Source organism: Hakea prostrata, chromosome 7, assembly GCF_041222555.1.
Source record: "Hakea prostrata isolate BN-2017 chromosome 7, UWA_Hpros_2, whole genome shotgun sequence".
Taxonomy (NCBI): domain Eukaryota; kingdom Viridiplantae; phylum Streptophyta; class Magnoliopsida; order Proteales; family Proteaceae; genus Hakea; species Hakea prostrata.
In genome coordinates, this window is record NC_142606.1 from 31,615,859 (window position 1) to 31,642,058 (window position 26,200).

The 26,200-nt window shown below is 38.1% G+C and overlaps 2 protein-coding genes across 2 annotated transcripts in view; both read right to left on the bottom strand.

Moving 5' to 3' along the window:
* Positions 1-630: 630 nt before the first annotated feature.
* The window catches only part of LOC149010896 (extra-large guanine nucleotide-binding protein 3-like), a 59,056-nt gene continuing 33,486 nt past the window's right edge, over positions 631-26,200 (bottom strand). The window contains exons 7-8 of the mRNA XM_089161792.1: positions 19,204-19,373; positions 631-1,798 (exon numbers count right to left, since the gene is read on the bottom strand). Of these exons, the coding sequence (XP_089017918.1) occupies positions 1,216-1,798; positions 19,204-19,373 (753 nt within the window). The 3' untranslated portion in view covers positions 631-1,215. The remainder of the gene's footprint in view (positions 1,799-19,203; positions 19,374-26,200) is intronic.
* On the bottom strand, positions 4,397-6,994 carry LOC149010897 (uncharacterized). Its single transcript, XM_089160794.1, has 2 exons — positions 6,108-6,994; positions 4,397-5,953 (listed from the first exon to the last, which is right to left on the bottom strand). The coding sequence occupies exon 2, from the start codon at positions 5,336-5,338 to the stop codon at positions 4,397-4,399; it is 942 nt and encodes a 313-aa protein (XP_089016920.1). The 5' UTR covers positions 5,339-5,953; positions 6,108-6,994.

Genomic DNA, 26,200 nt, shown 5'->3' on the forward strand with positions numbered 1-26,200 from the left:
TTAATTAACCTCCTCCATAAGTATTGGATTAGGGTGTGCCTGCAGCTGAGTTAGTTTTCTTCCTCAGCAAGCTACCTCCTGAACACGGCTCGTTCGGAAACTAGTCGATTCCCTTCACCTCGACCGGAGTCGAAGGTCGAACCATGAATGAACCAAGTTCGATCATATTTTCTCCGTATCAGGTACAGTTGCATCCCCAAAAAAAGAACAAAATTAATGAAACTTCAATCATCCTGACTAGAGTTCGGATTTCTTATGAGTAAAACTGTTAGAAATTGGAAACGTAGGGTGCAATCACTTGAATCTGAAGTCATGCTCCATGTTGAAGGGAAGACACCATATCCAGGGATAAGCTCTCCCAATTAATGATATTAATCACCAACCATGCTGGAGGGCCGGAGGTCTAGCGAAAAATAGATCCTAGGCTGATTGCATGATATTTGCATGATATTTTTGGGTTTTACAGCAACACTGAAGAAGCTAAAAATTAAACAAAAAATGGAGAAAAGGATAAGAAGAACAGAAGCAGCGTAATTCACATGATATCTACCATAGAGGCTAGCCGGAATGCTTACCACATACAACACCCCCCCCCCCCCCCCCCCTTTCTCCTTGGTGGCGCTGTTACTGAAATAAAAAGAACAAACGAAGAACCGCATGGATGGGGAGTAGAAAGAACAGCAGCAGCAACTTAATGATCCACCATATCAGACTTGTCGGAAGGCTCAGCACCCTTCCCAACTCCATCCCACCAATAAAAAAAGGTGGTTACAATAGTAACTTGAAGTGCCTGATTTATTAATTTTGCCAAACACATACAAAAACCAAAATGGCAACGATCATCATCACAAATATATTTATTCTTTTTATCAAGAGGCAAGGAGATCCAACATTCCGACGTGAACCTACAATAAAGAGGCTGACCCGGAAAAAAAAAAGAAAAGAAGAAGCAAGTGATTGGAAAATCTGGTACGAACCTTAACTGTACAGAGATCTACACCTCACTTTTGACCTCAAAGCTACTTTTATGTGCTGAATGAACCCCTAGCCCTCGAAAGGCAATTAGCATGTTCCTGCTTCCTACCTTCATCAATTGCAATCATACAACCCTAGAATAAGCTATGAATATTTCTAGACAAAAAATTGATTTCCTCAAATCTTTTTGAAACTGTAGTAAGCACAAAAAAGAGGCTCACTACTGGGGGAAATAATGATTTACTCTTGCCTAATGTAAGGTGATGAGCTCACATCAGTGCTGTAAAACGAGTCGTCGATATGGATTCCATACATGTTTCCATCCTTCTCTTCCTCCCACTTCAGAACCTCCCTAACGTACTTAAATGCTTCATCCACTGTGCTCCTTTCATGGGCCCTTGTCTGCCACACAAAAAGTTTTCGGTTGCTGAGAGAGGTATAGAGTTCCTTAAACTTCATTGCAACATAGTAATAAGCCTGATTCGCTAGTGCCTGCTTGCTGTTATGAGGTTTCACAGGGCTGAAGTCCCCAAACCAATCACAAACTCTCAAAGGAACACGATTAATCTTTTCTTCAAAAGCATCATACTTATTGAGGAGAAGGATGAAGGGAGTGTCCCTGAAACAGGGGTGTGCAACTACACCTTCAAACAGTTCTTTGCTCACCAGCATCTTGTTGCGCATTGGACCCACTCCTTGCGTCCACACTTGGTCATAGTCACTCAAAGCAACACAGAAGATAACAGCCCGAACATCTTCAAACATTTCCAACCATTTGCAGCCATCATTCAGTCCTTTTGAACTTACCCGAATTAATTGGTACCTATGCAAATGAAAATTTCTCAAAAAATCAGTAAATCATCCTATCATACTACTATTATAAAAGCATGAACTCAAGAGAAATGGTTACATTTCTATTTCCTCAAAATTCCTTAATCATTTGATTTGCATAGAATAATAAATAATACCCAAAACAATAAATTTATTTCACAATACAATAATGATCAATATTAAATGCAACCCCATGCATGTTCAATAATACATAATTACTTGATAATCATTTTCCTTTTTCTATGTTAATTAATTTTTGTAATATAATGTTCTTTTCATTTCTTATCATTGTGTTTAATTTAACTAATTAGCTATTCTTTTCCCTCCTCTCCAATATAGGAGAGAAGTTACTTGCACACTATTATGGAAGAAAAAAAAAATCTAATTTTTTAACCAAAATTAGAATATCAATAAACACTAAAAAGTCCTCTTGTTAGGTTAACAACAATTTCAATACAACTTTGCTCCACAATTGCAAAATTGTAACTTTATTCAGCTAATTCTAATATAATAATACTTCAAAATTACAGTTTATGATAAAAAGAACATGTCAAGAAGCACCTAATATGCATATTGAAATATATGAAATTTTGTAATTAAAGGATTTGGACAATCATTCAACTCATTAAAGATAAATAGTTTAATTTAGTTCATATTGTTATGAAATTAGAAATAAAAGTTTAATTGAGATCTTCTTCTTATAGGTTGGTAGTATCTCAATTGCCTCCAGTATATCAAACTTTTTCTTCAAGAAAAAGATAATTTGAAAATCATCTTATACACAGAATAACCAGAGACAACAGCCATTAACGTTCTGATTATACATGCAGATTTGTATGATTATTTATTATCCTCAATCATGCATAATGTATTTTTAAAAAGAAAAGAAAATTTTCAAAGACAACTCAAGGCAATTGGCAAAAAGCATAGAAAAAGATATATCAACTTGGTAGAGACCCCAAAATGTTTCTTAAATTTTCCCAATAGTACACTCCCGTTAGCGAATTCCATTAAGTCATGGTTAGATATTTCATAATTCCTATATTATCCTTTCTCTTGTGACTTTACGATGTTGCCCCTAAAAGAAATTGAATCTTAAATTTCATCTTATTTCTTCCTTCATGAATTCCTTCTTCTTCCTCAATTCGCCATTTATACTATAAAATATAGAATAAAACAACTAAGGGTATATTCGCCATTTCCTTTAACTAATTAACGTTTCTAATGAAAAAAAGAGGGGGGGGGGGGAGGGATTGCATATTTGGCATAGTTTTAGGGTATCTATGCTTTTTGCCAATTATCTTGGGGTATCCCTGAAACTTTTCCCAAAAAATCATGCATAATTTATCAACAAACTATTTCTAAATTATCAGGAAAAAATAAAAAAATAAATGAAGTACTCTAAAAACACCTCATGTGATTAGCATTTTTAATAAACATCACAATTTTAAACATTTTTGTGCTCACTTAATTCACTTGTATTCACTACTTCACATTATATAGTTCGAAATATTATTTGCCTTCATAATACATCTTTTTTTTTGGTAAACACTTCATAATACATCTAACTACTTCATAACTAATAGTCACCTATGAGTATTACTTAGGATGGGTTTATCTGGTTGAGAGCTGACCCAACCTGATTTTGACAAGTTTTACCAAATGTCTGAACTATATAGACAGAGTATTATGAGATTTATTAGTAATTTTGTGCACAAATCCATGAAAAAGGATTTGTGCACAAAATTACTAATAAATCTCATAATACTCTGTCTATATAGTTCAGACATTTGGTGATACTGGGGGAAAGCTTAACTGCACAACATAGATTTGTGGTCTTGGATATGTGCTTAGTCTCAAGAACCATGGTGGGAGATCTCGCTCTCGAGCGAGATCTCGCCACTCAAAAATACCGAGATCTCGACCGAGATGGCGAGATCTCGGTCGAGATATGCCAAAAAATTGGCGGTAGTCTCGGTAGCCCATCTCGGTGAGTTTTAGGGCTCTGGTTGGGCTGAAACTTGGTTTTTAGCCTATTTAAGGCCTTTTGAACACGTTGGTGGCCTTAGATTTGTGAGAAAATAACCCTAACTATGTCTCCGACGTCGACCCTATGTGTAAAACCGAAATTCTGTGAAATGCAAAGTTAGAGTCTTAGAGAATAGAGATTATAGATATAGAGTTAGAGTCTTAGAGAGTTAGAGACAACATGTAATGTAATTATGTAAAGATATCAAGTAATTCAAGACTTCAAGTTAATGAGTTATCATTTATCAACCATCAAGTATCAAATACAAATATACAATAACATTACACATCAAGTATTCAAGAATCATGTCAACAAGTGATCAAAGTTCAAACTTCAAACTATCAAAGATTCAAAGTAATAAATTGTTAAACACTTAAATGTCTTCAAAATTTTACAACCATAACTCCATAAGAATTAAGAAGATTACAACTTACAACTTACAAGTTACAAGACTAAGAGTATCACTCAACATTCCGCATCAATTGATTCTAAACGGTGGCCACATATGACTCCCAAGTCAATTGATCACTGAAGTATGTCACATATCGGTTTATATGATCATTATATGTTTGCATGTCGAATCTTTGGAGGAATAGCGATGCTGGGATAACCGTCAATCGTGGGTGGGTGAAAGAGCCATTGTTGTTGTTGTTGTTCATATAGTTGTTGAGTATTTTGGCACGGGTTTCTAAACCACTCATGTAACAACCCACCTTCACTCCCATATGCATACTCTCCAGGTGAAGGGTCTTGAGGAATAGTATGACCTCCATAAGAAGAATACCCACTGTAATCTGACCCGGTGCTGTGATCCCCATATTGGTACCCCGATGACAGGCTCTGCTGTTGTGAATCACTATGATCTAGGCTCATGCTTCCCATGTTCAATTCAAGATCATGCATGCTCGCATCATCATTCGGTTGCCCCTGCCCTTGCTTTGATCTACTCTTCCGACTCCTACTATAAGTCCGAGAGATAGGGGAACTGTGGCTCACATGTGTCGGATGACTCAGACCTGGTGGAGGTGAGTCAGGTGACTCCCTTTGTTGACGCTGACTTCCACCAGAAACACGACCAGCCTGACTGCCTCCATGACTCGAACTCGATGTCTGATTTGGGCCACTTGGCCGTCTGGTATGAGTGGTATCATTGGCATCACCATCTGAATCCCCACTACTAGTTGTCACCTCAGTTGTCTGAAGTCGACCAGGTGGCTCCACAAATGGTACAGCTGATCCTTTTAATGCCGCTACAGCAGCCTGACCCTCATCAGAAGATAGGTGCTCAGCCACAGCATCTGGGCCCATAGCAGCAGCAATGGTAGGATCAGGCTGCCCTTCTGGCCCATCCAGCACTAGGCCACCTCGATCCCTAACCCACTGATATATGACATCATCTTCCTCATCTTCTGCGGGGGGCTCATGGAATATATCAGTCAACTCAACCGGTTCACGATTGTTGTCATCTATATTATCTTGTATGTGCCCTACTCTCAATCTCATGTTGTAATGCACATACACCAAGTTCTCGAGCCTCTTACTCCCCAATCTGTTCCGTACCTTACTATGGATGAGCGAGAAGGTGCTCCAGTTCCTCTCACAACCAGAGGATGAGCAAGTCTGTGAGAGTACTTTAATTGCTATGTCCCTGAGATTTGGCGCACTAATTCCATATAGAAACCACCAGTCAGTTGCATAACCAAAAATAAGAATGCATTAGGCAAGCAAATCTTTATATTTATATAACTTATCAGTTATCATTTATAAAGTTATAGTCTATAGACTTGTAGACTTAATGACTTATAGAGTAGTGAACTATTTACCAAGATCAATTTTTTTCCTAGTTGCAACTGCAGAAGGCTTTCCAAAACTCCCAGAGGCATCCCTAAACTCCCTAATCTGTACACCAATTCTTCAATTATTGTATTATGTATATGCTTAATGCACTAATGCAAGAATTTGAAGAAACAATTGAATAAGTTCTCACCTCTCCATTAATTGTCCCTTGTATGACGGGATTTGACACAAGCTTCTCCACCACCTCTTGCACCGCAGTCATCAACTTTACATCAAGCCCCAGATCATTCTTGTAATGGTACTTTGGGTTGAGGTAGTAAGCTTGCATTGTGGAAATAAAAAATTTGGTTAGTGACTCAGTGATTTGGTTGTTTACTAACTTACTTGTTTATAAATTATAAGTTATAAGTTATAACAAATAAAGAATTTAAATTAAAGTATACAACAAAAACTTAAAGACTTAAAAGTGACTCACCAGCCAAGTGCAAAGGATGCATCAAGTGCATCTCCCATCTATTATCGATGATCCTCTCGTAGGATTTGAAGGTGCTAGGAGCAGCAGCTCTAACCAATTCTTTCATTTGCTGGAGGGCAGCATATATGTGGGGCATTGTGGGCTTCTTCTCCGAATCCACCATCCTTAAAACAAACACAATAGGCTCTATAATGCCCAGTGTCCTATTCAGCTACCTCCAAAAGGAATCATCAGCAATGGTTTGTTGGGCTAGTCTTGCATCAGGATGGCTAGATCCACGCCAACCAAACCACTCCTCACTTGCAAACATGTGCCGAAGACCCACCACTTTCTTCTAGAAGCTTTTCAAAGCTACATAGTTGGTGGCGAATCTAGTCAATCCAGGTCTGACTAGATCACCCTTACAGTGGTTCCTCATCATCTTCAGCACATAACCATGGTTATAAATAAAATTACTTACCCTTCTAGCCCTCTCAACCACAATACTGATTGACTTTCTTTTCCCCACGTCCTTCAACATAAGATCAATCGAATGAGCAGCACATGGTGTCCAAAAGAGGTGGATCCTGCTGCTCTTCTTCCTCATCAACATTTCACCAGCTTTTTTGAAGTTTGCACCATTATCTGTGACAATTTGGACAACATTCTTTGGCCCTGCCTCAAGGACCACCTCCCTAAGAAGCTTGTAAAGGTAGTCAGTATCTTTGATCTTATCTGAGGCATCCACTGACTTGAGGAAGGATGTCTTTCCATTGCAGACTCACCATGAAATTAATGATGGACTGTCTAGTAGGACCAGTCCATCCATCAGCCATCACAGTAACACCATATGTACTCCATTTTTCTTTTAATGATTCAATGTATTCATCCACCTCTTGCTTTACCTTGGGTAAATATTTATTCATTACTTCCCAAGTTGTTGGGCCTTTAACCCCTACACCGCCCTAGCAATCGCATTGATCATCCCCCGATAGTATGGTGTTTTGGCTACATTGGGTGCAATGTTGTTATAGAGCATGAATTTGCTGATTAATAACCTAGCTTCCTCCTCCCTACTGCCTTCTCTACCTCCAGCAAACATATAGGGAATGCTTCTTTGATAGATGTCTTGTTGGTTGAAGAGGGAGGGGTCTTGGTCAAATGTGTAATCATAATGTGTAGTCTTCCTCCTCCTCCTTTCGGTCCTCTCAGTCTCAGTTCCCTGAAAACTATGTCTAGGTGGCATGGATGCCCCTGACCCCGAACCACCTGCTCCCCTTGTTTGTTCATATTGCCTCACATTATCAGCATGTAAGGACTGTCTGCTAGCTTCCATTGCAGCCTTCATCTGTCTCCATTCGGCTCGTGACTCAACACCCATAACCCTCCTCTCTTCATCATCGTTTGATTCCTCATCAACATCAAGAGTAGGTCTAGATAGCACTATATCCTCAAATTCCCTTTGCTTTTGTGCCATCTCTTCCTTTTTTTGTTTCCCTCCCCTTAAAGTTGTTGCAATTGTTTTTTGGACTTCATAAGGAACCCCTGGGACACTTGGCAACATCTTTATAACCACCAGCCAAATGTTGCTTTAATCTGGTTGAACCACCAAAATTCAAAGTCTTGAGGCAATACTTGCATCGGGATTTCTTCTTGTCAGCAGTCAGTGGATCCCCATGTTGCCAAGCAATGTCCTGAGTCCCACTACCAATGCCGCCACTCCCACTAATTGCCATTTAAGATTCAAATGTATAGCACTGAAAGTCTGAAATACATACATGAATCATGAATATTCCCAAATAATCATTAGCATAATTTTTAGATACATAAAAACATGTAAAAACAATTTATAAAACAACAAAACACACACTTTGTTCTAAGATAACATATATACACTGCTCAAACAAACATGTTAGTATTTTTAAAATAAACTACATAATATGAGCATCATTTCAAAAAAAAAACAGATAAATTTTTAATAACATATTATTTTTTATAATTATTTTATGTAAAAATAATTTATAAAACAACAAAACACACACTTTGTTCTAAGATAACATATATACAATGCTCAATAAGACATGTTTGTATTTTTAAAATAAACTACATAATATAAGCATCATTTAAAAAAAAAAACAGATAATTTTTTAATAAAATATTATTTTTCATAATTATTTTATTTAATTATTTAAATAAAAAAAATTAAAAAAAATACAGCAAGCATGATCATCAAAATATTAATACATGAGATTGTAGCCCTCTAAATGTAGTTTAACATAAATAATAATCACATTCATATCATAAGTATTTATTTATAATCTTTAATTTTAATTTTTTAGATAATATATTTTTTAAATACGAAAATTCAAAAAAAAATTAATAACAGAAAATTAAATTTTTTTTCCATGAAAGTGTAGATCTAAGCTTGAACATCAACATATATTTATATCACACTCATACAATCATTGTAGAACCTTATATTTGAAAAAAATCAAATTTGGGGGAAAATCTTACATTTCTTGAAGATCCCTTGAAATATGCTTGAATCACTACAAATATGCTTCAATTTGTTGTTGTAGATCAGTTGATGATGTTGCTATGTTGAATCCCCAACAAATTCCGGCCAAAAATGAAGTTTTCTGGCCAAATATGGGCTTCCAGCGAGATAGAGGAGAGAGAGAGAGGCGAGAGATGCCTCTCTCGAGCGAGATAGGGGCTTTAAAAAGCCCCTAAAGTGTGGAAAATGGGACCGTTAGCGAGATCTCGCCGAAATATTGGCGAGATCTCGCGAGATGGGCGAGATCTCAAGCGAGATCTGCAATCTCACAGATCTCGCCAGAGATCTCGTCTCGCCTTTCTAAAAAGGCGAGATCTCCCACCATGTTAAGAACGCATAAAAGGTCCAAGGTAAACTATCCCAGAATAAGATGGTGGAATTTGAAAGGAGAGTACTCTAAATCCTTCGTTAATGAAGTAGTCAAACAAAGAGAATGGGATTTTAAAGGGGATATCAATGCAATGTGGAATGAGATGGCTATGTGTATTAAGAAGGTGGCTAAAGATGTTCTAGGTGAATCAAAAGGAAAGATCCATTCTTATAGAGAGACGTGGTGGTGGGATAGTGAGGTTCAAGCTGCCATTAGGAATAAAAAAAGCTAGTTTTAAGACATGACAAAGAACTAAGGATGTTGAGGATCTTCAAAGGATAGGTTTGATAGAAATGAAGCTAAGAAAATTGCGGGAAAAAGAAAGGAAGTATGAAGAGTTATACAATAAGTTGGGCACAAAGGAAGGGGAAAAATTTATTTATAAGATAGCTAAGATGAGGGATAGGAAGAGTAGAGATCTTGACCATATTAGATGTATTAAAAATGGAGATGGTAAAGTATTAGTTTGTGAGGAGGATATTAAGAAAAGATGGGAAACCTATTTCTCTAGTTTACTAAATGAGCATTCTTCAAGCACTTATGTTTCGGACGATTACACTTTTCACCAAGGCACCAATGTCCGAACTTATATACGTAGAATTTCGATGTCCAAAGTAAAAGAAGCTTTGAGGATGAAACTCGGCAAGACACAAGGTCCTGATGAAATCCCAATTGAAGTATGGAAGAGCTTAGGAACCCATGGACTAGTTTGGTTGACTAAGTTGTTTGATAAGATTATGAGCACAGGGAAAATGCTAGATGATTGGAGGAGAAGTGTTGTTGTTCCAATTTACAAAAATAAAGGAGATATTCAAAGTTGTAATAACTATAGGGGCATTAAATTGATGAGCCATACGATGAAATTATGGGAGAGAATAATTGAAACCCGTTTGAGACACTTAACTACAGTTACGGAGAACCAATTTGGGTTTATGCCGGGAAAATCTACAACGGAGGCTATTTACTTAATTAGAAGACTTATGGAAAGGTATAGAGAATGTAGGAAAGATCTTCATATGGTATTTATTCACCTAGAAAAAGCTTATGATAGAGTCCCTAGAGCGTTAATTTGGCAAGTACTAGAGAAAAGAAGTGTTGCAAGTAAATATATAGATATAGTTAAGGATATGTATGATGGTTCGGTGACTAGTGTTTGAACAATGGGGGGACAAAGTAATGAATTCCCGATAACAGTTGAGCTACATCAAGGGTCAACTTTAAGCCCATATCTATTTGCACTGGTAATGGATGAATTAACCAAAGACATTCAAGATGAGGTCCCCTGGTGTATGCTTTTTGCGGATGATATTGTGTTGATTGATGAGACCCAAGTGGGGATTAATACCAAATTAGAATCATGGAGAGTAGCTTTGGAATCAAAAGGCTTTAAACTTAGTAGATCGAAGACAGAATATTTAGGTTGTAACTTTAGTCATGATCGGGCAGATGATGAGGTGGTGATACTTGACAATAAAGAGATTACTCAGAGTGATTGTTTTAGGTACCTAGGTTCAATCATAAGTAAAAGAGGTGATTTAGAAGATAAGGTTTCCCAAAGAATTAAAATAGGGTGGATGAAGTGGAGAGGTGCGTCCGGGGTCTTATGTGATCGGCATATTCCATTAAAGCTTAAAGGAAATTTTTATAGGACCATTGTTTGACCAGCTATGATGTACGGTGCAGAGTGTTGGGCTGTTAAAAAGAATCATATAGATAAACTCAGTGTAGCAGAAATGAGGCTGCTAAGATGGGTGAGTGGCAAAACTAGGATGGATAAGATAAGAAACAATCATATTAGAGTTGGTCTGGGAGTTGCTCCCATAAGTGATAAACTTAGAGAAAGTCGTTTGAGGTGGCACGGCCACGTTCAACAGAGACCTATAAATGCTCCTGTACGAAGAAGTGATATAATCCATATTGAAGGAACTAGAAGAGCTAGGGGTAGACCTAAGATAATCTTAGGAGAAGTGGTGAGAAAGGATATGTATATCTTAGGCCTTGTATCTAGCATGGCCTCTAACAGAACTGATTGGAGGGCAAGAATCCATGTAGCCGACCCCATTTAGTTGGGACAAGGCTTATTGTTGTTGTTGTTGTTGTTTGTGCACAAATCTAAAAAGTAATTAATTAACCTTTATTTTTTATTTTTTTATTTTTTTTGTAGAAATGAATTACCATGCCATATATATGAGCTATATTGCTCCACTCCTCCATCTAATATTTTTCTATTCCCTCCTATATGGCTACCCATGCACATGGAAGTTTATTAGTTAAATAAAAGATGGATGACTGACAAGTTGTACTTCCACAGCACATAATTATGAAATTAATCCACAGGGTGCACCATCAATCGGACAAAATGGATATACAACAAGTCCTCCAGTCAACAGAAATATGGCAGGGTCTTCCTTGAATGGCTGTTGATAAGCTTATTTACAGAGTGAAAAATTAACCAACTAGAGAGCTAAACTTAGCAAAATGGCCATCAGATAGGTTGCAAACCTATGGATTAACCACGCATCATAATTCAAGGATCCGTTTCAATAGTGGGGGACCACCAATTTTAAGTATCTAACCTTTTCTGTTTTGTGAAAAGTGTAGTCATAGATCAGCAGCAAGATATGGCTAAAAGACCAAGTCGGTGCTCAAGCACCGTTTACTTATTATATCGACTACAAAGTCACAAGGCAGCCAGTTTTACATTCTCTGGGACTTCTCCTTCCACTGCTACCCTTGCTCAAGAGGTATGCCAGCCTTCTTTACCACAACTTCTTCTTCCTGGGATCATTTTGACTGTGGACCTCATCTCATATGACTAGTACGTTTTAATAATCTACTTCTTTTTCTAATGCATCCCAACTTTCTTTAAAAATAATGGCTAATGGATCTAAAGCTCCTGTTACTGAAGGTGATACAGTGACTCTCACTTCCAGTAATAGTCATCTCTTTATGTTACATGTTCCTCAATTTCCTTTTAGTCTACTATCTATTTGTTAGCTAACTAAAGCTTTATATTTCTCTCTGATGTTTGTTCTCATTTACTGCATGATAGGTCCCTTATTGCTCGAGTCTACACCAGGAAGAAGACCTGAAACAGGGGAGTCAACAGTGAGTAGGGTCAGTTAATTATGGGTCAGAGGTGTAATGGTTGTGTTTTGGAGTCAGCTAGGGGTTAGTTATTTTCATTATATGTTTTGTGAGAAGAGAAGCAACACAAACTGAAATTTAGGGAACCAGGAGAAAAGTAACACAGAGGCAGCTGGAACTACCCATTTTCTCTGGCAACAACCCGATAGATTGGGTTGCCAGGGGCGAACTCTATTTCCTCCTTAATTGAATCATGGAGGATGAACGAGTTTCTGCAGCAATGGTGTGTTTCGAAGGTGCAGTGCCATGCTGGCTGCAATCCGTGAAATGTGAAAGCCTTTTCAACTTTGGGACAAAATGAAAGAGGCATTGCAGCAATGATTTGTGACAGGACAAATGAAGACTCTCCAATAAGAGATGGTGAACTTGAAGCAGGAAGGCCCAGTGGCTGAATATAGGGAGTGGTTTGAGAGGTTGTCAGTAGCAGCCTAGGCGATGGATCCAGTCTGGCTGAAGAGCTTGATCACTATGCGGTTGAAGGAAGAGATTCAAGTCAAAGTGCAATTGTTCAGACCGATGAAAATGAAAAAGTTATGAAGATGGCCCAATCAATCACATCCAAGAATTGGACCCCAAAGAGGACTATTTAGCTCAATCCAGGCTTGTAGAAGCACAAGCAGGAGCCCATAAAATCAAATACAATTCAGCCAATACCTAAGAACTAATGAGTAGAGGTATAACCGGAAATCCACTGTAACGCTTTTTTCTTCCTTCAGCACGTCTATGAGGCTTGCACAGAACCTCCAAAAGCCAGCACTGGTGGGCCAACAAGTGAAGGCAACAAAGGGACCTTTACCCCTCCCGGCAGAACTCCAGGTTCAAAAGGTTGACCCGGAGGAACTCTAGAACAAGCTCAAATGCGGTTTACACTTCCAGAGTGACGAGCTCTATTCCCCAATGTGCCACAGAGTAGATGCAGTGTCTTCTAATGCGCACAGACAAAATGTAAGATGCCGCTGAGGAACCAGAGCGTGAGATGATTGAGATGGAGGAAAATATGATATCACTTGCAATAGAACTCTCCAATCACTTGCTTGAAGGGCTAGATTCACCAAGAAATTTGAAATTTAGGGGGAGAATCAAAGTGCAGGAGGTGGCTGTAAGCATGGATAATGGCAGCACTCACAATTTCGTAACCCACATCGTGAATCAACTTGCGCTTTCCATTCAACAATGCAACTTCAGAGTGATGCTCGGTGATGGCCAATACACACAGGGCCATGGGTTCTCTCTGGCGGTAGAGGTCGAGCTTTAGGGCATCATTTTCACCCAAAATCTGCGGCCACTTAGGTTAGGCAGCATGGATGTTATCTTGGGCATGGAATGGCTCCCAACCTTTGGAGAGATTCAAAGCAACTGGAGTCAACACACAATGAACTTTGAGTGGCACAGGCAGATACTGAAACTTAACAGGGACCCTTCTCTACTCAAACGGAGACCTTGCCGACGAGCCTGGAACACAATCAGGTTTGGTGATGAGGGATTCTGGTTACCCACTTGTAATGTGACAAATGAACCATTGAATGTAGAAGCGGCTGCAGCTCTACAGCCTCTACTTGAAGAGTTCCATCAGTTGTTTGAAGAGCCCACCACACATCCACCAAAAAGGAAACATGACCATACCATCCGACTCATTGAAGGGACCCAGCACCCTAACATTCAGCTCTATTGGTACCCTAATTGTCCAAAAAATGAAATCAAAAGATTGGTGAAAGAAATGTTGTCTGCAGTTTGCCCCAGCCTCAGCCCATTCTCAAGTCCGGTGCTGCTAGTGAAGAAGAAAGATGGATGATAGCATTTTGCATCGATTATCGGGCTGTAAACAAGCTGACTATTATATCTGTTAGCACAGAGAAACTTTTCAGTGGAATTTTCATCTAGGTCCTTTTTTTACTTAATTAAAGGTTAATATTTTCATCATTTCAATCTGTATCTGCGTTAGAGCATGAAGCCTGTGAGTTAGGAAGACACCACTGTTAAGATATGTGTGATTTACCACTTCAACAGTAACCATACTATGCTGGATCCACCCAGATTCGCCAATGTGTTATTTTATTCTGCTCGTATTTTATTTTAATTCCTCGGCTTCTACTTATCAGATTTGGACATCTCTTTCTATTTTGGTGTTGTAATCTATTTGGGAAGATTGGGTACTACTTCACCTATATATATTGTTGACAATTACATCTTAGCATGGTCAAGATATCTTGGAAAATAATCTTGGCCATGTGCAGCTCAGTAGCTGCCTAGTATAGTTTACTTTCAATTTACCTTTTTTCTCTCCCTAAAAGAGTTTTCTGTTTAGTAGATTTGGCAGATCTTATGTAATTTATGCAATATTTACTTTTTGTTTTGTTGTCAATCAGTTTAGGAAAATTTCCCTAAACTAAGATTAGTTTCAAATTAGGCTCAAATACATGTGAGCTTTCTCCCTTTTGCTTTTTCCTTCACTTCTTCCCAAATCTTCTCTCTCTTCTTTTTCTTTCTAAATTTTCTTTTGGTCCTTGGGCTGACTATAGGCACTGAAATCCTAACATGGTACCAAAGCAGTTTTAATCAGTGTAGGGAGTAGGGACTCCTTCTACCTTGACTGCTCGGTTTTTTTTAGGCAGTTCCAACCTTCATTGCAGTAATTATGCGAATGATTGTCCTTCTTAGACATATTAAGGATCAATAATACTATGAAGAAAGCCCAGGAGTTCTAGAGATATGTCGACCTATTTGATTCAAATCGAGCTACTACCATGAACCCTTTCTTTTCCTAATGTTTTTCTGTTGTCTCTTTTTTACTATTTGTCCTACTTGATTTCGTTGGTATGACTGAATAAAAACCCCATCATTGATATGTTGCATGTTAAGATCTTCATTTCTTGTATGGCGGATGGAATCGGTTTTCTACAATTTTTTTTCATAAAGCTTATTGCTGATATGTTTCTCCTAGTGGGTTCCCCCCCCCCCCCCCCCCCCCCACCCCACCCCAAACAAACTCAGACCTGCAAATTCAATGTCAGTGATGTTTCATCCACTGCCTCCCACTGTTTTTAACAGATTTTCCCACCCACCTTTGGTACTGTTTCAGATTTAACATATCGGATGCTTGCTCAATGTTTTTGACCATCTATGCTCACTATACCTCTTCCTCCTTGTCCATATTTTGCATACCTTCACATTAAATTCCATCTTACCATAAATCCTTGCCTTGGACTATTGATATCATTAATCATCATCATGTATTACCATACTACATCATTCAACACCATGAGGGGAGCACCAAAATAATTTCTTGGGATCAACATGCTTGGAGATTATTTATACCATGAAGGAGAGCATTGGAAATCAATGCTTGGGATTTTACTATCTAGTTGCAATGCTACTTTTGCTTACTGGATTTTTTTGTGGCGCTCATACTTTGAGATACAGTAATTGGTTGTCATTATTTATCCATGTGTAATGGCTAAGCGTGAGGCATGAGATTGGAGACTAATGCTATATCAGCTAAAGACTTTTACTGTTAAGATGGTATACTACAGTAGCAACCACCACCTACTTGGTTAGTTGGTTCAAAGTAACTATAATGCCTTTTCCATACCTACATGATCTGCAGTAACCTATAATACCTATTTGGTTATATGTGACCTATATTTGACTCGTCGAGACCTTTGTTTGAAGCTCTTCTTTGGCTGCTGGTTGAGCAGAGTTTCTACCTACTACCTACTACTTTCCTTTTTGCGAAGAGCTTATGTACAGGCATTGGAGCTGCACTTTTATCCACTTGTCTACAGTTGGAGCTTCACCTGCCATCTATTTATGTGGACATCAGAGCTGTGCTTTTCTCTTCTCCTGTGGAGATTCCTGCCTACTACCTGTCTATCGTGGTTCATGTTCACTGCAGCCTATTGTTCTCATTGTTGGAGGGTTTGTTCCATATGAATATTATTAAAGTTATTGTTATCTCCCGGTGAAGTTCTCTGAGTGTTTATCAGTGTTTATTATTGTTACTCGTGCTCAAGATTATGAAGTTTTTAATATATGTCCCTGTTATTTCAAGCTAGAGCCTTTGATATGTATACTCCATCTTGAGGGAAAGTGTTAAGACATGTGTGATTTACCACTTAGTGGTAACCACACTATGTGGGGCCAACCCAGATTGGCTAAAGATCTGATTTTATTCTGCCCAGATTTTATTTTATTTCCCCAGCTTCTGCTTATTAGATTAGGAGATTTCTTTCTATTTTGGTGTTGTAATATATATGAACCATGTGGGAAGAGGGCTGCAAATTCCAATGCAACCTAGTTCTCTCCACCACCTTCTCCTTTTCATATTCCTTCGTTTATTACTGCTCATGTCATATCAACCACCATGTATCTTTTCATCCTTAGTCTGTGGCTTGTAGTTTGTTTTTATGTGATTTAGTGCATTCAAACATCGGGCTCCATGTAGTGTAACAAAAAAAAAGGATTATGTATTTTGTCACCTTTTTTGGCGATTATCTACTTCTTACTTGGCTGTACCTTATAAAGGATCATCCCAAGTTCGTAGCTAATTCTAAAGACTTTTATAATGAAATAAAAACTCCACAAGGCATATCTATTAATTTCCATTTTAAGATGGCACTAGGTTACATCCAAAATGATACCTCTTCCTTTATGCTGACCATGATATAATTCATTAGACTAGCTGTTTCTATATCCCACAACAAAATGGACTTGCTGAACGCAAAAATAGGCACCTATAGAGGTTGCTTGGACTCTTATATCTCATATGCATGTTCTAAAGCATTATTTGTGTGAAGGCATATTAATTGCTTGTTATTTGACTAATTGCATGCCTTCCTCCATTCTTGCAAATAAATCCCCTTTTCTGTTGGTTTTCCGAGGGGTACCTTGTTCTCTCCAATGACAAGCTTGCTAAAGGTCTATCAGGTGTGTTTTTGTTAGATATACTTGTACCTGAAAAGGGTACAAATTTTTTGACCATGTCTCTTCGTAGCATTTTGTAAGGGTTGATGTCACCTTTTCTAAGGGTAGTTCTTATTTTTCTCCACCATCCATTGGATGACCTGGAGGGTGTCTTGTCCCCTCCTATTCTAACTTTGGTTCTTTTTCACCCCCCATTATGGGTGTATTAGCAACAAGACAAGACCACAGCCCTGAGTGTGTTTCTTACAATTCCACAGTTTCCCTTACTCCCAGTGTCTCTTTGGTGACAATCCAACTCCTTCATTAGCTACTGGCTTACCAGCAGCTCTGCGCTAAGGTACATGCTCTTGTACTCATAAATCTAATGTCATGTATTCCATAGACAAGTTTGTTTCCTTATGCTATTTACCTTCTCCTGTTCATAATTTTTCCTTGTCCTTAACAACCACAGTTGTGCCTAAACACAATATGAACTACTAACCTGCTATCTCATCCTTGCTGGGAAGTTGTAATACATGTTGAAATGGATGCCTTCTGACTAGAAACACCAAGAGTCTTGTAATTCTACAATTTGGGAAGGGCCGTGCGAAGTTTCATTTTATATACACTATAGAGTATCTAGGGTCTCAAACAGTCATCCAGAATGCAGTTAAGCATAAGTACTAGAGTTTGTCTTGTGGCCTAGCATACTGTTATTTTGATCAATCTGTCTTTGTTCATCACTGAAATTACAAGGCAGTTGTTTAGTTGTGTCTATGTGGAAGACATTATTATAATTGATAATCATATTACAAAACTCAAAATGCATTTGTAGAAACATTCTCAGAGTAAGGATCTAAGTGATCTTCACTAATTTCTTGACATTGAGGGTGAGAGAATTAGTAACGGGGTAAGCTTATTTTAGAGGAAAGTATACTCTAGATCTCTTGTCTACCACCCGCATGCTTACATCTAAGCCACTGGGCATCCCTACAAAACCTCATCAGAAATTTGGAATATATGGTGGTGGTTCCTTAGATGTACAAAATACAGAAGTCTAATGGGCAAGTTTGATCTATCTTACAGTTACCAGACTGGATATATCATTTGATTGGGGTCTTAGTTAGCTTAGGCAAACTCCTAAAAAAGCTCATTGGAATGGGCCTTGAAGGGTGCCCTTGGTATAAGGTTGATTAATCTACCACATAGACATGCGGATTTGTTTCTTATTATGATGCTGAGTGGGCTAGGTCAGCTAGTGATTACCACTCGACCACAGGTTATTGTAAATTTGTTTGGAGGAAATCTACTCGGAAAGTAAGAGACAAACATTGATTGCTAGGTCGAGTGAAGTAGGGTACAGAACTACAGCTCATATTACTGCTGAGTTGATGTGGCTTAGATTCTTCTTCTTGAAACGGATTTGTCCAGGAGGATGCCTGCGAAGATGTCCTGTTATAACCAGGCAGCCATATAAACTGCTAGCAACCCATCTATCATGAACGGGCTAAGCACATTGATGTGGACTTTCATTTTGTACGACATGCTCTTTCAAGAAAGCGTGATGAGACTCTGACTGTTTGTTCCTCAAATCAGCTAGCAGATTTGTTTGCAAGTCATTATTTTCTCCTACTTTCCACATTTGTTGTGACAAGTTGAGCATGGGTGACTTGTATGCTCCAGCTTAAGTGGGAGTCTTGGAAACTAGGGGAGTCCTAGTAACTCAAGTTTAGTTTCTCGATTTTTCCTATTATTATTTTTCTTTTTTGTCCTTAATTGTAATTTTCATCAAGTTAGGGTGTTAAGACTAATATTATAAATTCCTAACAACCAAATCTTTCTTTTTTAGGGAATTATGTTCTATAAAAGGAGAGAGTGCTTGCAATAGAGAAATTACCGATTGCTGGCTTTCCTACTCACACATCTCTTGCAATACCTCTCCTATTCTATTCTTTATCTTCTTTCTTTCTCTCAGCCGAATTTTGTGCTGATACGTTGGACCAGAAACTTGAATAAGTGAAAAAATCCATGCCCAAAATGTTTGATAACATGTAAGCTGGCATGTGGCATGTAACATAGCCTTCAAGAAAGACTTAATTCAGGTTGAGTGGATGGGTGGGATTGAGTGAAGAAAGAGAGTTTACTTGGTCTGTGGAGGAGGGCAATCGAAATTGTCATTGTACATCTCTGACATCGGACTATGATCATCCAGCGAGAATTCAAAGAAGGCAAGGCTGTTGCTCTGTGTCACTCCTTCAGCATATAGAATATCTTTCTCAGAGGGCACATACTCATTACTTGATATCTCCATAGCCTGCACATAAAAGACATTTAAGTGATGATCCATAGCATTAGCCCAAATAGTTGATGACTGTCAAACAAACCCTCCTACAATTCTCTGACCAGACATCGATCAATTACTAGTCTAATAATGTCACCTTACGGATATACCCATCCAGACCACAGATACCAATCCATGCTTTTAAGTTTCAGGTTTGACATGAACTGAAAAGATAGATGTATCAGTGATCAGTAACGACACTAGCCGAATTGAAATCAAGGTTTGATACTGCTTTGGTCCAAGTTTGAATAGTTTTGGTCAAACCATATATATAATTTGACAAATTTCAGTTGAGACCTGATCTTGGAAGTTCAACACTGCTCCTTAGGATTTTGCCAGAAACTTAAATTGGAAGGTTTCTGGCCTACTTGATTCTTCCCACTTTTGTGGATTTCTCTATTTATTAAACACTAACACAGCTTGCATTCTTGTACTCATCCAACCCTCCTATTTTTACAGTAAGGAACAAAATGTGTTCATGGGCACATATGTGCTGCATTAGGACAAGATCCACAAAAAGAAACAGTCGTACAAAGCCAAGAAATTCCATGTTGTATTCAGTCTAAATGTCGTATACTAGTATTCCCCATACCCAATTTATGGTGTAGAGTGTTGGGCAGTTAAAAAGAATCATGTAGATAAACTCAGTGTAGCAGAAATGAGAATGCTAAGATGGATGAATGGAAAAACTAGGAAAGATAAGATAAGGAATGACCATAATAGAATTGGTTTAGGAGTTGCTCCCATTAAGTGATAAGCTACAAGATAATCATTTGAGGTGACACGGTCACGTTCAACGGAGGCCTATAAATGCTCCTGTACGGAGAAGTGATGTTATCCAAATTGAAGGAACTAGGAGAGATAGGGGCCCTAAGATAAACTTAAGATTAGTGGTAAGAAAGGAAATGCATAGCTTAGGCTTTGTATCTAGCATGGCCTCAAACAGAACTGATTGGAGGGCAAGAATCGATGTAGCCAACCCCATTTAGTTGGGAAAAGGCTTATTGTTGTTGTTGTTGTTTTACAATTGCAATAGCCAAATTATATCTCATCAATGTTTAAAGTAGGGATAGCGCAAAACAATATTTAGTGCACACTAGAAAACTTCGGTCCAAACCAGTAGTACCATTTGAAAAAAAAATGGGGAACCCACCCATCCCCCCCCCCCCCCCCCCCGAGCAAAAAAAAAAAGAAAGAAAGAGGGAAGAGACGAGATGAAAGGTATTAAATCCCAATCTAGTCAAGAATTCAAGATATTCAGCCGGCATTGGTTCAACACTTCAACCCAAGGTTGTCAAGCGGCCGCCTTGTCGCCTTGGTTTTTGTTGCCCTCTATCGCCTAGCATTGCCTTCACAACCATGGTTCAACCTATATGATTCCTATATCTCACGAGTGACAAAAACTTGACAGAACTCAAGAGACATGTCTGACTTTTGCCTCTTATGTTCTAGTTCTTTAAATCTTCAGCTTTTTCTGCATTTTTTGTTGGGATCTTGGTCGGACCACCTCCTCCACGTGCTCAATATCACTTCTACTCCATCCATTGGAAGGATTCAAGATTGAAGATTAATGTATTCATAATATTGAGTATATAATGTTCACAGTGGGGCCATCGAGGGTGCAAATTTAGTGTAGTGGTTTCAGACTTAGGCCCTAAAATGGAACTCACGTATGCAATACTTTTTTTTTAAATCTAACGCCAAACCTATGATTTGATTGCCTGTAGGCTGGCCAGAATCTCAGCCCTAGAAGACACTTAAAACTGACAGAGTTGGGCACTTGGGCCATCAAGTTTGAAAGAAATACTTCTACCTATTAGCAGGATCTCCTAATGGTTTTTTGGCCTAGTGAGAGAGCAACCAAAACGGAGATCTTGAACCACCAAGATGAAGTCAAAAGACCCTTTTTGGGCCTCAAAACCAAGGTTTCAATTTGCGCCATGAAATCTTGTCTACCAATCAGAAATTGGAAAAGTAACTAACTTTGAACTCAAATCCAAGGAAATGGAGGGCACAAGCCTTAAATAATTGTCTTGCAAAAATAGTTATTTAAATTGGTGTTTTGTATTTGCACCATTGATTGAAATTACACTATTGGATCCTCATGTATAAGTGTATAACTACACACTTATACATCAAACTTTTAAACAACTAATGCGACGAATAATTAATAAATATTGTCAAAAGATTCAAAATAACTAAGTACCCAATTTTCTAGGATATTATCACAGTACTACCCACACATCCTAATACAATTGTTTAGTACATGGTGAAAGTCTGATAGAACTTAAAGTGCATTATTTTTTGAGTACCTGTTGTTGGATATGGATCACCAAATTGAGAAGAAACCCCCTGATCCATTTTAATACAAATCGTGCTACTAGTAGCATGTAGGGATGGTGGGCTGGATAGGAGAAGATGTCATCCACAAAAGTCAATTCAGTACATTCCTTCAAAACTTCAGACATTTCAACCAAAGGTTTTGAAATGTTTGGGATGTTAACCAAAATATGAAATCACGAGACTTTAAACTGAAATACCAAAATTTTTCAAAATTCTTGTCTAGTTTTTGTCCATTTTTTATTCAACCACCTGTTTTGTTTTGGCTTGCAAAAATTCTCAAAATTATCGAGATCTTGGCAAAATTCACCAAGATTTCATACCATGGTGATCACTACTCTTATATTTGAAAAGGTTTCTGTTTCTCTGTTTTGAGGTAAGACTAACTCCCCATTTGTGTTAACATGTTTCTTCATCATGTCTAGAAGTAATGGATTGACTGCAGTTACCTTGGGCTTCTTGGACTTTTAACACAAAGCTACCAATCCAATCTTAGACACGGATCAAACAAATCTCAGAAAAAAAGGCCAAAGGTCAAAGCTAAGCAACAATCAAGTAGCGAATTCATACAATCGTCGATTTTTTTTTTTTTTTTGGGTGGGGGGGTGTGATTCAAGAGATTTAAATAGATGACTAATCAGCCTTACAATGGGATTCGTTCTGAGAATACGACTTAATAACATGCTAGACATAGGACTCCTACTTGACATAGGACGCATACAAATGATTTTAAATAGATCCTCCACATGTTGAGGCTTTAAATAGAGCCTAGGACTTATTCAAAAAATTAAAATTACAAGAAGAGACTCTAGAAGATTAAAAGAATGGAGAATAAATTGCATATTGAAAATACTTCTATTAAGGGGCGGGCCTTGGCACAACAGTTGGTGGACCATAGTTGTAGCCCCAAGGTCAAGGCATCGAAACAGCATCCCGGCAAAAATTGTTGGGGTAAGACTGCGTAGGAAAACTGCCCCACCCCCGGTGGGACTTTGTGTGCGGAAGCTTTTGGCACCAAGTTCACCCAAATTACTTCTAGTTTTCTACAAATAATAATACTGCTGGGTAGTAGCCCCAACTGCAGGTAGCAGCTTCAAGGACCACATTTATACTTCCTTCTGTAGATGTAGGTCTTCAGGCCAGCGTCAGCTAGTCACATGGTCTGTTGTGGGAGTGGAATTGTCTGGCCTAGTCAATGCAGCTCAGCATCATCATCTTATCCTGTGAAAACTAGTCTTTTTGGGCGACCTTAGTTTGATGAGCATGGCTAGAATATGATCGCCTAGGACCTCAGCCTCAGCCGCATCCACAAGAGGATGACCATATAGTTTATAGCAATACTCTTTCATGTGACGTTACTTCCCACAGCACTCACATATCATAGAAGCACAACCAAAAGTATGACCAGTAGGGTGAATAAGTGCATCATTTTTCGAAACTCCAAACTCTAGAGCTGGTTTAGTGACCTGATCAATGATCAATCAAGTAGAAAGGCCTGAAAGTATGGCAGTTCATCGACACTTCACTCTCCTCAGGATGAATAGAAGCATAAAACTGCTCTAGAAAGGGAAGAGGGTCAAAATTTTGGACTTAGGTTTGGATATGATCCTACTCCACATTTAGACCAGCAAAGAAGTCGTACATTGCAATATCCATGCCCAAAGTCAAAATTGGGCTTTTCACCTTCCCCATAGATTTTGTACTGGCAGGTGTGCCTGAGTATCTTAAACTTTAATGCATAACTAATAAATTTGAGGTTAGATGACATAATATTTGCCTATGCATTGGAATTATTCAATGCTTTGCCAATGTGGCCAAATATGGCTTAAATATTTCTATTTGTTAGATTATTAACATCTAATGTAGTTAGCTTTGTGGTTAAGCTATTATATTTGAGTAAAGCGATCAGAGGACATATTCTTGAGGTAAAGAATTTTTTCTTTTGGTGGGAAGCTTGGTGGCCTCCACTTGTTAACTAATTTCAAAACCTCAAATAACACCTTGCTACGAGATTTAAAGACCGAAAGAAATTAGGAAGTTAGGAAAGTAGAAAGAGAAAACATAGGAGAGAAGTGCAAATTGTGGATTTAGAGGATAGAGTGTGACTAGAGTCCTACATGGGAAGTGGAGCGAGATCAAAGAAAAAAAGCGGAACAAGAAGAATAAGAAATCATGAGCTAGAAGAGGCAGAAAAAGGAATGAGAAAGGAAGCAGAAATCTTGCAAAGGAGATTCTTTCTGAATTTCAAGGGGGGGGGGGGGGGGAACTATGATACAGAATGGTCGAAGGAAGAAGAAGGCCCTGTTTCTGCCCAAGTAAACAGACAATGAAGCAGAAAGAATTAGGATTTGGAATGTTGGAGGAAGGCCTGTGAAAGAGAATTTCTAGAGCTTTGTAACACAAAATCACAAGGTATGTTTATTTTTGAATTTTTTATTTGTGAAAGGAATTGCATGGTTTTTCTAAGACGATCCCCTCTCTTCAGTAAATCTAAATGATGTCAAAGATGAATAAGACCACTACATAACAATGAAATTAGGTATGAGATAAAACATCATGCCAAATTTTGGCTTTGAGAGATGATGATAGTGGGATAGGTTTTAAACTTTGACTCTATAACCTGGGTTGTTCATACTATACACCATAGTTTTGAGATGATTATCAAGATTTAATGGTCTGAGAAAATTATTAAATGTGATATGTGTGTCATGATGAACCCCCTGGAAGTTTCATCAAATTTTGATCGATTTGGTATGTCAAAAAATTCATATCCTAGGTAGCATGCTGCCAGGGAAGATTTCGTACCAGAACGTGGTTGTAGGAATAGATATAGTTAGAAAAGGTATATTGGACTAATTTTCCTATTATGATGGTCGAGGAAGTTAACATAGATTTATTAAAAAAAATGGAAGCAACATGGTTCAGGAAAAGTGGAGAAATTGACATTTTAAATTTATTCAACAGAATCTGAACATGTTTGTCAAGGGTAAAGGAGGCCTAACCTAAAAAGGGTTTCAGACGGTGACTTTTGGCTAAGATTCATACCTCGAGAACTTGGGAGATCTTGATATCTCTCATTTTCAGTTAGCTAGATGAGACAGAGGCCAATACAAAAATGCAGTAAAACTCAATCAAGATCTTGGTTTGACTGAAAACTCAAACCAACTCTGTCCAACCTAGGCTTTAAAAGGATCTCTAACTTGATTGAGTTGAGATATCTTAAATTGATCTGGTTGAGACAGAGAGATTCAACCCTATAACCGGATTTTGCTTGCCACTTCACTTCACCTCACCTCACCAAATTTAGCAGAATTTTTGCTACATTCTTGGGTGGAGCCGCTGCTGGAGATGATCACTAGCACTTCTATAGCACATTTACTAGAATTCCACCCATTTCTAGCCTAATCTATAAGAAGGCAACCCCTATGCTTAGTGATTAATGAGTTGGTGGCACAGTGTTTAATGGTTAGCACGTATCAACTGTCCAGTTGTTAATTTTCCCTTTTGGATTATCATTTGAGCGTGAACATTTGTAATGTATTAAATGTGTTTGAATTTGAAGTTTGAACATTGAGCATTAATACATGAGCATATGATGTATATCAACTGTCCAGTTGTTAATTTTCCCTTTTGGATTATCATTTGAGCGTGAACATTTGTAATGTATTAAACGTGTTTGAATTTGAAGTTTGAACATTGAGCATTAATACATGAGCATATGATGTATTGATTTGTACAGCAGGCCATTTTAGAGTTTCACTTCAGCATGGTAGTTTCCAACTTGAGGGTCCAAAGTGGGACTCACATTTACATTATTGTTTTCCATAACTCTGAGACCTCCACTGTGTTCAGAAGGCATGAAATAAACTGGCCAATAAGCTTCAGCCACAAATGACCACTAATAAACTTTGAGTTGTAGCCCCGAGTTGAGGAAGAAAATCTGAATTGTTGGGAAAATTAGATTCCTCAACAAAGCAGTTTTTAATTATAAAATTAGTGGTTTCTAATATTAGTCCAAGAGCCTATGCTCTACATACATGTCAAGTGATAAGGACAGGGGCCTTGAGTGGGGGATAAACCACTAGGGCTGAAGAAGTACGCTGTTGAGGGCTAAATTAATGTATCCTAACTTTTCATTCTGTTGTTTTCCATTTCTGGTCTTACTTGATCCCTACTGGAGTTTGTCATGTTGCTGCTTATTGATCGGAAAAAGAACATCAAGTTGTGATCGTTCGTTCATCGAACTGATGTGCCTGATGTGCTAAACTATGCTAAAACTTCCATTTGAACAGGTGTGCTAATGAGGCTTTGTTTGATCACACCAACAATTACCTACACTACTGTAAAGTGGTTCTCAGTTGAATCTCTTCTATACTAATTTTTGCACGTTCTCTATCATTATTATTCTTAGGAAAGTTATTTCGGTGCATTATTCTGATTGAATTATGTGGCTTCCTTGA